The sequence below is a fragment of the Myotis daubentonii genome, chromosome 10, assembly GCF_963259705.1.
Source record: "Myotis daubentonii chromosome 10, mMyoDau2.1, whole genome shotgun sequence".
Classification (NCBI taxonomy): Eukaryota; Metazoa; Chordata; class Mammalia; order Chiroptera; family Vespertilionidae; genus Myotis; species Myotis daubentonii.
In genome coordinates, this window is record NC_081849.1 from 38975460 (window position 1) to 38988897 (window position 13438).

Below are 13438 nucleotides of genomic sequence, written 5' to 3' on the forward strand. Positions count from 1 at the left end.
AGAAGAAATAAAAAGCTCAGAAAGAAAACAGCCACACACACACACACAAAAAGAAATGGCTACAAACAAGTACCTTTCAATAATAACTTTAAACGTAAACGGACTAAATGCTCCAACCAAAAGACATCGAGTGGCTGAATGGATAAAAAAACATGACCCATACATCTGCTGTCTACAAGAAACCCACCTCATTAGAAGGGACTCACACAGACTGAAAGTGAAAGGATGGAAAAATATCTTTCAGGCAAATGGAAAGGAAAAGAAAGCTGGGGTAGCAATACTTATATCGGACAAAATAGACCTCAAAGTGAAGGCCTTAACAAGAGATAAGGAAGGCCACTTCATAATACTAAAGGGATCAATACAACAAGAAGATATAACCCTGGTAAACATATATGCACCCAATGTAGGAGCACCCAAATTCATAAAAAAACTCCTGGAAGATATCAAAGGAGAGATCGACAACAATACAATCATAGTAGGGGACTTTAATACACCATTGACAGCACTGGATAAGTCCTATAGACAAACAATCAGCAAAGATACAGCAATCCTAAATGACTCACTAGATCAGATGGACTTAATAGACATCTTCAGAACACTTCACCCCAAAGCCAGGGAATATACGTTCTTCTCAGGTGCTCATGGTACATCTTCAAAAATAGACCACATATTGGGTCACAAGCAAAGTATCCCCAAATTCAAGAAGATTGAAATCATAAAAAGCATCTTCGCAGACCACGATGGCATAATACTAGAAATAAACTACAATAAAAACAACCCAAAATACTCAAACACCTGGAAGCTGAATAGCATGCTATTAAATATTGATTGGGTTACCAATGAGATCAAAGAAGAAATTAAAAACATCCTGGAAACTAATGACAATGAAAACACAACAATCCAAAACCTATGGGACACAATGAAAGCAGTCCTGAGAGGGAAGTTCATAGCTCTACAGGCCTATCTCAAAAAACAAGAAAAAATGGTAGTAAATCACCTAACTCTACAACTCAAAGAATTAGAAAGAGAGCAACAAGAAAACCCCAGAGTGAGCAGAAGGAAGGAGATAATAAAGATTAGAGCAGAAATAAATGACATAGAGACCAAAAAAACAATACAGAAAATCAATGAAACCAAGAGCTGGTTCTTTGAAAGGATAAACAAGATTGACAAACCTCTAGCCAGACTCACCAAGAAGCAGAGAGAGAGGACCCAAATAAATAAAATCAGAAACGATAGAGGCAAAATAACAACAGACCCCACAGAAATACAAATGATTGTTAAAAAATACTATGGACAGCTCTACTCCAACAAACTAGACAACATGGAGGAAATGGACAAATTCCTAGAAAAATACAACATTCCAAAACTCAATCAGGAAGAATCTAAAAATCTCAACAGGCCAATAACTATGGAAGAAATTGAAGCAGTCATCAAAAAGCTTCCATCAAACAAAAGCCCAGGACCAGACGGCTTCACAGGGGAGTTTTACCAAACATTCAAGGAAGAACTAAAACCTATCCTCCTCAGACTACTACAAAAAATTCAAGAGGAAGGAACACTTCCAAGCTCATTCTATGAAGCCAGCATCACCCTAATACCAAAACCAGGTAAAGACAACACAATGAAAGAGAATTACAGGCCAATATCCCTCATGAACATAGATGCCAAAATCCTCAACAAAATCTTAGCAAATCGGATCCAGCAGTACATCAGAAAGATCATACACCATGACCAAGTAGGATTTATCCCAGGGATGCAAGGATGGTACAATATCCGCAAATCAATAAACGTGATACATCACATAAACAAATTGAAAGAAAAAAACCACATGGTCATATCAATTGATGCAGAAAAAGCATTTGACAAAATTCAACACCCATTTTTGATAAAAACTCTCAGCAAGGTTGGAGTAGAAGGATCATACCTCAACATAATAAAAGCCATATATGACAGGCCCACAGCCAACATCATACTCAATGGACAAAAACTAACACCATTTCCCCTAAGAACAGGAACAAGACAGGGATGCCCCCTCTCACCACTCCTGTTCAACATAGTACTGGAAGTGTTAGCCATTGCAATTCGGCAAGAAGAAGAAATAAAAGGCATCCAAATTGGAAAAGAAGAAGTAAAACTGTCCTTATTTGCAGACGACATGATATTATACATACAAAACCCTAGAGGTTCCATCAAAAAGCTACTAGACTTAATACATGAATTTGGCAATGTAGCAGGATACAAAATTAACCCCAAGAAATCTGAGGCATTTCTATACACCAATAGTGAACTTTCAGAAAGAGAGATTATAAAAACAATCCCGTTTACCATTGCACCAAAAAAATTAAGCTACCTAGGAATAAACTTAACTAAAGAGGTAAAAGACCTCTACTCAGAAAACTACAGGACGTTGAAAAAAGATATAGAGGAAGACATAAACAGATGGAAGAACATACCGTGTTCATGGATTGGTAGAATCAACATCATTAAAATGTCCATACTACCTAAAGCAATCTATAAATTCAATGCACTTCCCATTAAAATACCAACGGCATACTTCAGAGATCTAGAACGAACTCTCCAAAAATTCATCTGGAATAAGAAAAGACCCCGAATAGCTGCAGCAATCCTGAAAAAGAACAAAGTAGGTGGGATCTCAATACCAGATATCAAGTTGTATTACAAAGCCACTGTTCTCAAAACTGCCTGGTACTGGCACAAGAATAGGCATATAGATCAATGGAATAGAATAGAGACCCCAGAAATCGGCCCGAACCAATATGCTCAATTAATATTTGACAAAGGAGGCAAGAACATACAATGGAGCCAAGATAGTCTCTTCAATAAATGGTGCTGGGAAAATTGGACAGATATATGCAAGAAAATGAAACTAGACCACCAACTTACAACATACACAAAAATAAACTCAAAATGGATACAGGACTTAAATGTACGACGGGAAACCATAAAAATTCTAGAAGAATCCAAAGGCAAGAAAATCTCAGACATATGCCGAAGCAATTTCTTCACTGATACAGCTCCTAGGGCACTTGAAACTAAAGAAAAAATGAACAAATGGGACTACATCAAAATAAAAAGCTTCTGCACAGCAAAAGAAACCATCAACAAAACAACGAGAAAACCCACTGTGTGGGAAAACATATTTGCCAATGTCATATCTGATAAGGGCCTAATCTCCAAAATTTATAGGGAACTCATACAACTTAACGAAAGATAAACAATCCAATCAAAAAATGGGCAAAGGACCTAAATAGACACCTTTCAAAAGAGGACATCCAGAAAGCCAAGAGACATATGAAAACATGCTCAAAGTCACTAATCATCCGAGAGATGCAAATCAAAACAGCAATGAGGTACCATCTCACACCTGTCAGACTGGCTATCATCAACAAATCAACAAACGACAAGTGCTGGAGAGGATGTGGAGAAAAAGGAACACTTGTGCACTGCTGGTGGGAATGCAGACTGGTGCAGCCACTATGGAAGACAGTATGGAGTTTCCTTAAAAAACTGAAAATGGAACTCCCATTTGACCCTGTGATCCCACTTCTAGGAATATATCCCAAGAAACCAGAAACACCAATCAGAAAGGATATATGCACCCCTATGTTCATAGCAGCACAATTCACCATAGCTAAGATCTGGAAACAGCCTAAGTGCCCATCAGTAGATGAATGGATTAGAAAACTGTGGTACATCTACACGATGGAATACTATGCTGTTGTAAAAAGGAAGGAACTCTTACCATTTGCAACGGCATGGATGGAACTGGAGAGCATTATGCTAAGTGAAATAAGCCAGTCAATAAAGGAAAAATACCACATGATCTCACTCATTCATGGACAATAGAGACCATTATAAACTTTTGAACAATAATAGATACAGAGGCAGAGCTGCCTCAAACAGATTGTCAAACTGCAGCGGGAAGGCCGGGGAGGGTTGGGGGGCAGGAGGTAGGGGGGTAAGAGATCAACTAAAGGACTTGTATGCATGCATATAAGCATAACCAATGGACATAAGACACTGGGGGATAGGGGAGGCTAGGGGACTGTCTAGGGCGGGGGGATAAAATGGATACATATGTAATACCCTTTGTAATACTTTAAGCAATAAAAAAAATAAAAAAAAAACTTAAAATAAATAAATAAATAAATATTTGGTGTCAAAATTAATAAATGACATTTCCAGCAGCAAAGGCATAGTAGTAAAATAGCCAATATTATCTGATATTCATTTTACATCAGGTAAGTTTTAAGCACTTTAGATGAATTATCTCAATCTTGACAGTCGCATGAGATTGTTATTTTCATAACTATCTTGGACCAGATTAGCTAGATACTAGTAAGAAGGTAAAATCTAGGCATTTTGACTCCATGACCTGAACCAGATGTTACCTATTGTCCTGTAAATCATATTACAAAAGCTGCTATATCTGAATATTTTATTTTTAAAAATATATTGTTATTGATTTCAAAGAGGAAGGGAGAGGAAGAGAGAGATAGAAACATCAGTGATGAGAGAGAATCATTGATTGGCATCTCCTGCATGCCCCTCCCCACCCCCCCAACTGGGCAGATGAATCTTAGTTGACAGAATGAAACAGAGTTCAACAAAAATGCTGTTTCTAATAAGCATGAGCAAAAGTTCTGACACAATTAGATGAGAATGAAAATATTATTATAATGCTGCTATTCAAATATTTAAATACTTTTTGAAGAATATGTCACATCCTTATTGTTAAAACTTATTTTAATTCATCAGCTGAAATTTGTTTTTGCTCTCTTACAATTTTATTTAAAGAGATATTTGGGAGCCATCATTCTTTTCAATACTTGTAATAATAGTTCTAATCATGTCTTTGATGTGTCCTCTGGCTCGATGGAGCCACCTCCGTGATTTTTCCAGGATAATTTTTTGTAATACTAACTCCCAGAAGCTACCTGCTTACTGAGTGGCCTTGGGAAAGTTACTTAACCACTCTGTACCTATTGTGTGCCTCATCTAAAAAATGAGGATACTAATCTTATTCACCTCATACATAGGGTTGTTGTAAGGACTGAAATTATATTTATTTATATATATATATCTCCTATATAATAAAAGCCTAATATGCTATGTGTCTGGTCCTCCATTCAACCAATCAAAGCATAATATGCTAATGATATGCTAAGGCTGCTCAACCGCTTCCTATGATGTGCACTGACCACCAGGGGGCAGACGCTCTGACTGGTAGGTTAGCTTGCTGCTGGGGTCTGGCCGATCAGGACTGAGTGAGACAGGCCAGACACACCCTAGAGCCCTCCCGTGGCCTTTCCCTGGCTTGCCAACCTCCCATGTCCCTCTCTGACCCCGACCCCGATCGTGCACTGGTGGGGTCCCTCGGCCTGGCTGCACCCTCTCCCAATCCCAGGCTGATGTGGCTCAGGGAGCTGTTCCTGTTTTTGGCTTCCCATAGCAGCTTTTCCTCTTCATGACTCTCAACTTCAACTCACAATTTACAGCTGCCAAATCACATCAGCTCAGAAGACCCTTCGAAGGTCCAGCTTCGCTGTTTGATGAGCCATGCTCTATTCCGCTTGTAGCTCTGCCCTGAGCAGAGAAGGGAAGATGATTATAACGCCCCCCCCTCCCCACGCACAAACACAAATCAGTAAAATAAAAAACAAGTTATAGCTTTTTTTTTCCTATATAGAATTGTATATGTAACATTTTAAAAGGACCTAAACAGATAAATTCCTTCCATCTCATTGTACCATTCATGGGCCAAGGATCATCCGTAAATGTATACAAAAAAAAAAATAGCCAGAGAAACAATAGGATGACATTTATTTTGATGATTCCATCATATATCCATTTTGTCATGCAGAAATTATAATGTGTTTGATCTCATAAAATGTTTGGATGGCATTTTTTTATATAAATAATTCGGAGGACAGGAACATACTTAGGAAAGAGAATTCACCCTGCTTTTGTTCTTGGGGGTTGAGGGGTAACCTAACATAGAATAAACAATTTTAATGTGTTTGTTATAATGTCATTCTTTAATAGCATTTTATGTAAGTAACACTCAAGCATGGCAACATAATAGCCCTGAGAAATACACAATTCAAACCGAGTGGAAAGCATTGTTTTATGAGGTGAACAGACAAATACATTAGTCAGTAGAGTGAAGATGGCATTTTTTTTTTTTTAATCTTGGAGCTAGTCCTTCCAATTCTCAATATTTGTGCTATATGAAAGTAACCTTATGATGAAACCATGAAAATTGAAATCTCTACCAGAGGCCCCTTAGGAAAAACAATTCATTGGCAATTAAGTTCACCAAATAGCACATATATGGAATTTGTTGTAATTGGTTTTGATTTTGCAGAAGGGATTGTATTCTTGTGGAATGAGGTTATTGAATAAAAGGTTGGTGTTATAAATTAAGAAAAAGAATAAAATTTTTTTTCCACAACCGTCTTCCACAGCTTTGTCATCATGTATAAAATTCCATAAAGTTCTCAATGCCTCTTGTTAAGAAAACAGTTTTACTTAGTCTGCTTATTTCCTTGTCTAGACTTAAACAAAGATGCGCAGTTTCTCGACTTCAGCTAGAAGAATAGATATAGGAAACTGTCATCTTTTTCTCAAAATTGTTCTTCACATAGGTAGGAAATATAAAGCTCTAGAAATGCATTATAATTATACAGGATATAATAAAATTATTTAAAATTAAGGTTAAGTTGAAATATAAGCAAGGGAGATACAGAGGCAACTGGGGAGTAGTACAGAATCCTCAGATTGAAAGATTTGTTGGGATCACTTTTAATTTCTGTCATAACCTTTGTCTCCACTTTCCTTGCTATAGATTGCACGCTCAGAAATAGAAGAAATCTCAAAATCTAAATTTTGCCAGGCAAATGCTTTATTCAACATCCAATTAAATATTAATTTACTAACTACATTGATCTTATTTTCTTACACAGAGTGAACATTCACTGCAACGACAGTTTCATCATGCTAAAATCTATTCACAAACCTACACTTTGAAAAAAGTGCTTTTCTAGGAAATGTTATATATAATACAAATGGAAAACATATTGTCTTCAAATTGTCAATCTACACAAAATAAAGCCAATCTACCACCAACATTCAGTATACATTAACAATATTTTTTAAAAAGAAAATTTTCTTTACATTTGGCAGTTCTGTTCAACAAGGATTTCTATAATTTTAAAAGTAATAAAAGTATATACAATTTAATAATGTTAAAGTAAAATGTATTAAATAGCACAAATAACATTACAAAATTAAACACCCTTATCATTTATATGAAGCAAGAGGTCCTGTGTGGTTTCCCCTGTCTTTTGACTCTGAAACGATTGTACTTTCAACTCTGTACATAGAATAGCTTGACCATAAACACAGAAGATGGTCTTGGCATTACACACTTTTCTATTTGTGCACGTTGAGGAGAAATAAAGAGGTTTGTTTATCTCCTTTAAGCAGGCACATGATTTGTATAATTTGCTTTAGGGACTACTTTAGAATTATACATATTTGCAACAATAGTTTTTAATTAATACCTTTTTATTTAAAAATAAACATTGTTATGTTGTGTTCAACAGCTATTTTTGCCCTATTGAGGCCTCTTCTTATAACATAATTTACCACCACTTAGATGATCATATTCTTAGATTAAGATCAGTGACTACATTCACTTTCACAATGATTTTCAGTTCTTAAAACTTTATATTGTAGTGCTTAAAAAGGTGACATATTTACCTTGATTCATTCTTCATAGATGGTTAACTACAAGTAAAAATTTTTTGATTAGGTATATCATGCAATTTCTGTTTGTACCTGGAAATTATCTTTAAAGGCAAATAAAATGAAAGAACAAATTTGTGACTTTAAAAGAAATATGAAAGTATGAAGAAATTTTCATCTAATTGTTATTTGGAATAAAAATTCACATTAAATTATCTAATAAAATGATTCAAGCATACAACTAGAAGATAATTATTTTATTCATCACAAAACTCACATTTGTATTTATGTACCAGTGAACATAATGAACGAACATTCTTTAAAAAGAAAGTTATATCTATTTTTGTTCAGACTAGATTTTTTTTCATTTGTCCACAAAATGAACACCTCTTCACAAAAGATCATTAAAAATTAACTGATGACTTAAAAATAAATTTTATATCTGAGGTTGGTAAACAAACAAAATATGAGACAATAATGGAATTAATTATTAAAGTTAAAGAGTAGTAATATTTTAATAAAATTTTGCTAATAAAATTGCATTTTCTACTTTGTTTTTTCTCATTATTCCATTTTGATGGTTTTAACCCTCATATACAAATTTGATATTTCAAAATAGTTTTATTCTTATATTGTCTAATTTGTCACACAGACTAAAAAATTAGAACAAACTCAATCTATTAAACAGGATTAGGTTATAGTCTCTGAGTCTAGAATAACTTAAAGGATTTCCAAAAAAAAAGTGCTTTTGTTTGGAAAATGATAGCATAAGAATATAAACATAAATGCTTCACTGACATAACTCCAATCAAAGCTGTTTGTCATGAGGGCCATTCATTTTATCTACTGGAAACAAGGCAACAAGTCAGTGACAGATCTTAGCAACTGACAATTTTTACAAAGCTCAAAGTAACCAGCAACATAGTTCACTGGGAGCATATAAACTCATTATCTCTTCATGAAGTACTTTTATTTTATATAACTTTCAGGTGCCCTCTTCCTTGTCTTTTTTCTAGTCTTTGACAACTACTCTATGCATTTATATGACTCTGACCATATAAAAGTTGTGACTTTGGTATTTGTTTTCATATGCAAAATCAGTGACCTTAGAGATCCTTAAAACAAGGAAGGAAGACCACAGGGTTATGGCCCTCGTTCAATGCAGGGATGTAAGAATTCTAGTTTTATAACCACCATCTTAATTTGAAGAAAAGGTAAATAAAGATATAAATAAAATCTAGGTTAATTTAAATATTTATATGCACCATGAGGATCATGACATGTCTAGCACTAGTCACTATCATACAAGAAAATGCATGCGTGTTTCAGTTCATGTAACATTCACTTTAGGAGTGTGTAATCACCTTTCTCAGGAATTTCCCGTGGGCAAGAACAAGATTCTTTGTTCAACATTTGATTACTGAAGACAGACATACCATTGAAGACTATGGGGAGCCTACGCCCCATGTAAGAAAACATTATGACTCTGGCAACTGATTCCTCCTGTTTCTACTTTTCCGGCTGTTGATGAGCGCCTTTAACTTGCCATAATCCCCTCTCATCTTTTGGGATTCTTCTGCGTGTTGATGTTGCTGCCGAGTGTCTTTGCAGTACTGGTTAATCATCTGCATCTCTGAGTGGCTGAATGCCCCCATGAGGTCCTTCGGGTGGAAAGACAGAGCCCTCACGGAGCTAGCCCAGGTCCACGGGGACCATTTGTCTGTTACAACAGCTACCATATCAGAATTTAGAACTTTAAAGTTGATCTTGGCGATGGTCTGCTTGAAGCTGTTTTCTGTGGCAATGCAGTGATACAGTCCTTGGTCAGAATCCTGAATGGAGCGGATGAGGAGTCCTTGTGAAGTGGCTATGATGCGTTCATTCAGCTTGACCTACAAGAGAGACATCACAGTTCTGAAAAACCCAACTCTGTATCTTCTAAAAATATATGGGCAACATATACAGAATACTGTTGATTTTAACAAATTTGGCAAAAGTATGGAATACTGCCCTAACCGGTTTGGCTCAGTGGATAGAGCGTCGGTCTGTGGACTGAAGGGTCCCAGGTTCAATTCTGGTCAAGGGCATGTACCTTGGTTGCGGGCACATCCCCAGTAGGGGGTGTGCAAGAGGCAGCTGATTGATGTTTCTCTCTCATCAATGTTTCTAACTCTCTATCTCTCTCCCTTCCTCTCTGTAAAAAATCAATAAAATATATTAAAAAAAAGTATGGAATACTAACTAATTTCCTTCTTAGTGGACACAGATTTTAAAAGAGAGAGTGAAGTTATCACTCATATTGCCAAAAACAGCATAAAGTAAATTCCTTTTGGATAGTAGTTTCTCCACAGATAAGCCCAGAATTTTGGTTGCTTTTGGAGTATGACTCACAGTCAACATATACAGCAAATGAAATTCACACATAATTTAAAATATCTCTTTCATCCTGGAGTTCTCACCTTTTATTGTAGAAAAAAAACAACTTAGTAAAAACATGAAGCAACAATTAAAGGGATGAATTGTACCCTTTTGAATGAGAGAATAAATATTCTTCTTCTTTTTTTTTTTTTAAAATATATTTTATTGATTTTTTACAGAGAGGAAGAGAGAGAGATAGAGAGTCAGAAACATCGATGAGAGAGAAACATCGATCAGCTGCCTCCTGCACATCCCCCACTGGGGAAGTGCCCACAACCCAGGTACATGCCCTTAACCGGAATCGAACCCGGGACCCCTCAGTCCGCAGGCCGACGCTCTATCCACTGAGCCAAACCGGTTTCGGCTAAATATTCTTCTAACTAAAAATTATATAAGCAGAAGCAGTTTTGAACATTATCAAAGGCTTTTGCCAATTATCTCACACTAAAGAATCACTAAAAATAAGCTGTAATGCCATTGTCGCATAAGATTTGTAAGTGGTTTTACTTTCCAAAGAAAAGAAATAAAAAGCTATGAGGTTAATAATATATAATTATTTTATAGGCTTATACGGAAAAAGCAACAACACAAAAAACAGACTGTCATTTGCTAGACATCAGCTAAGTGCTGGAAGCCCACCTTCCCTACAGTTCCAGCTGTGGTATTCCCAATGAGCAGATTAAACCTAAGTGCTAAGGATTTCCTTGCCCTATATACTCTGGAATACCTTCTCACCGAGGCAAAAAGAAATTTGACACAAAATAACATAAAGGAATGCATGTGAAATGTTTTTCTAAATGGTACATTTCTATATAAATACATATTTTAACAGAATCCAAATCAAAGAAAGGTTCTTTTAGATAAGAAGTTGCCCACACAAAATAGTATAATATTGAAACATAGACAAATGGAACAGAACTAGATAAGAGAGAGCAGGAGGAAGTAAAGACTAGAATGTATAAAAGCAAAAATTTGATGTTCAATTTTGAAGTTTAAATGTGCATCAGAAATAGTTTAGATAATGCGTAAATACATTCAGAAATGAAAGAAGAGAAAGCCTTTCCTTTTTGTGCAAAATTGGGGAAATTTTTGGAGGTCAATTTGATAATATCTATATAACGTGTACCTATATAACATGCATACTTGGTGCAGAAATTTCATTTCCAAGGATTTGTTAGGAGATATACTCTTACAAGTATGCATATTTTTATTTGCATAATGTTTTTGTTAAGAGGAAACACAAGAAAAGAAAACCTGACCAAATGATAGCTTTAAAATACTTAAGGTACGTTTATATAATGGAAAACTATGCAACCAAGAAAAATGAAGTAGCTTCATATATACTGACTAGAGGCCCAGTGCACGAATTCATGCATGGTGGGGTCCAGCCAGCCCAGCCCCAATTGGGGTGGATTGGGGTAGGGCCTATTGGGAGGAGGAGTCGGCAGGAGGTTGGCTGGCTGACCTGCCCTGATTGGGACCCGATCAGGGACGGGTCGGCAGGGGGGAGGAACCACAGGTGATTGGCCGGCAGGCCCCGCCCGATTGGCGGTGGGATTGGCCATCAGGAGGGGCCATGGGTGGTTGGCCAACCGGCCCTGCCCCTGATCGGAGTGGGGGGGGGGTTGATTGGGGGCAGAGCTAGCTGGGGGGTGGAGCCATGGGCCAATCGGGGTGGTGGGGGCCTATAGAGGGGTGGAGCCAGCTGGGGGAAGGGGCTGCAAGAGGTTGGCCAGCTGGCCCCACCCCCTGATTGGGCCAGTTTGCTGGCTGCAGTGGGCCTCATAGCAACTGGTCATTCTCGTCGTTATGGCGTTCCAGTTGCTGGCTTTTATATATAGAGAAATATTAAATAGTGGGGGGTTTAGAAAACTTATAGATAATATTTGGAGGAATATATAATGATTAAATATATCAGTTTGGTAGCCTTATGCTCTGGGAAATGGGAATAAGTATTAAAGTGAAAGGGAGGAAGACTTGTATTTTTCACTTTATATCATTCTCTAAAACTATATTTTTCGCCACTAGTTTTTACCATTTAGCTTACTTTTTTAAAAAGTTCAATATTTATATATTATTGATATGAGAAATAGTGTATATTTGCCTAAACTAATAAGGAAGAATTAAGATAAATTTAATAAAATATTAATAGTACATTCAACTAAATTAAGAATCAGTGGACTTGGAGAACCAAGATGGCGGCATAGGTTAACGCCGGAGTTTGCTGCTTTGAACAACTACTTCAAAAGTGAAACTAAAACACGGAACGGACATCACCCAGAACCACAGGAAGGCTGGCTGAGTGGAAGTCCTACAACTAGGAGGAAAGAGAAACGCACACGGACACTCAGAGGAGGCGCAGTGCTGAAGTCAAATTCTGAGGTGCGGAGTGCGCGGAGCGGGCTGGCGGCGGAGGGCGCGGTTGTTGTTTTCAATCGGGAGGGAGTCACAGACTCTGAGCACCAGATCCGGGCGAGTCTTTAGGGACCCAGACTCAAACGGGAGAAGCGGGACTGTCTGGCTTCGGTCAGAGCGAGTGCAGCTTTCTCTCCGAGCTTTGCAGCGGGTGCTGGGACTCAGAGAGGCAGAGCCCCTGGGGACAGGACTGAGAGCCGCCATAACTGCTCTCTTCGGCCCACCCTGTTGATCCTGTGCGACCCGCCCCGCCCAAGCCCTGCACAGAGGCATTTGCCGGATAGCCTCAGGCAAAGGCTAGATTAGCACCTCCCTAGAGGACAGAAGTTCTCTCACTGCTGACACAGCTGATTCTCATAGCCACTTGGCCTGGAGGTCAAACCCGCCCTGGAATTAGCTACAACAATCAAGATTTAACTATAAGACTTCGAACAAAGACCACTAGGGGGTACACCAAGGAAGCATAACAAAATGCGGAGACAAAGAAACAGGACAAAATTGTCAATGGAAGATATAGAGTTCAGAACCACACTTTTAAGGTCTCTCAAGAACTGTTTAGAAGCTGTCGATAAACTTAATGAGATCTACACGAAAACTAATAAGACCCTCGATCTTATATTGGGGAACCAACGAGAAATTAAGCATACACGGACTGAAATAACGAATATTATACAGACGCCCGACAGCAGACCAGAGGAGCGCAAGAATCAAGTCAATGATTTGAACTGCGAGGAAGCAAAAAACATCCAACCGGAAAAGCAAAATGAAAAAAGAATCCAAAAATGCGAGGATAGTGTAAGGAGCCTCTGGGACAGCTTCAAGCGTACCA

At 37.6% G+C, this 13438-nt stretch overlaps 1 protein-coding gene across 6 annotated transcripts in view; it reads right to left on the reverse strand.

The window, feature by feature from the left end:
* Window positions 1–5833: 5833 nt before the first annotated feature.
* SEMA3C (semaphorin 3C) overlaps window positions 5834–13438 on the reverse strand; it is a 171970-nt gene continuing 164365 nt past the window's right edge. For all 6 annotated transcript variants that reach the window (XM_059712155.1, XM_059712151.1, XM_059712149.1 and 3 more), the window contains one exon: window positions 5834–9668. In XM_059712155.1, the coding sequence (XP_059568138.1) occupies window positions 9255–9668 (414 nt within the window). In that variant the 3' untranslated portion in view covers window positions 5834–9254. The remainder of the gene's footprint in view (window positions 9669–13438) is intronic.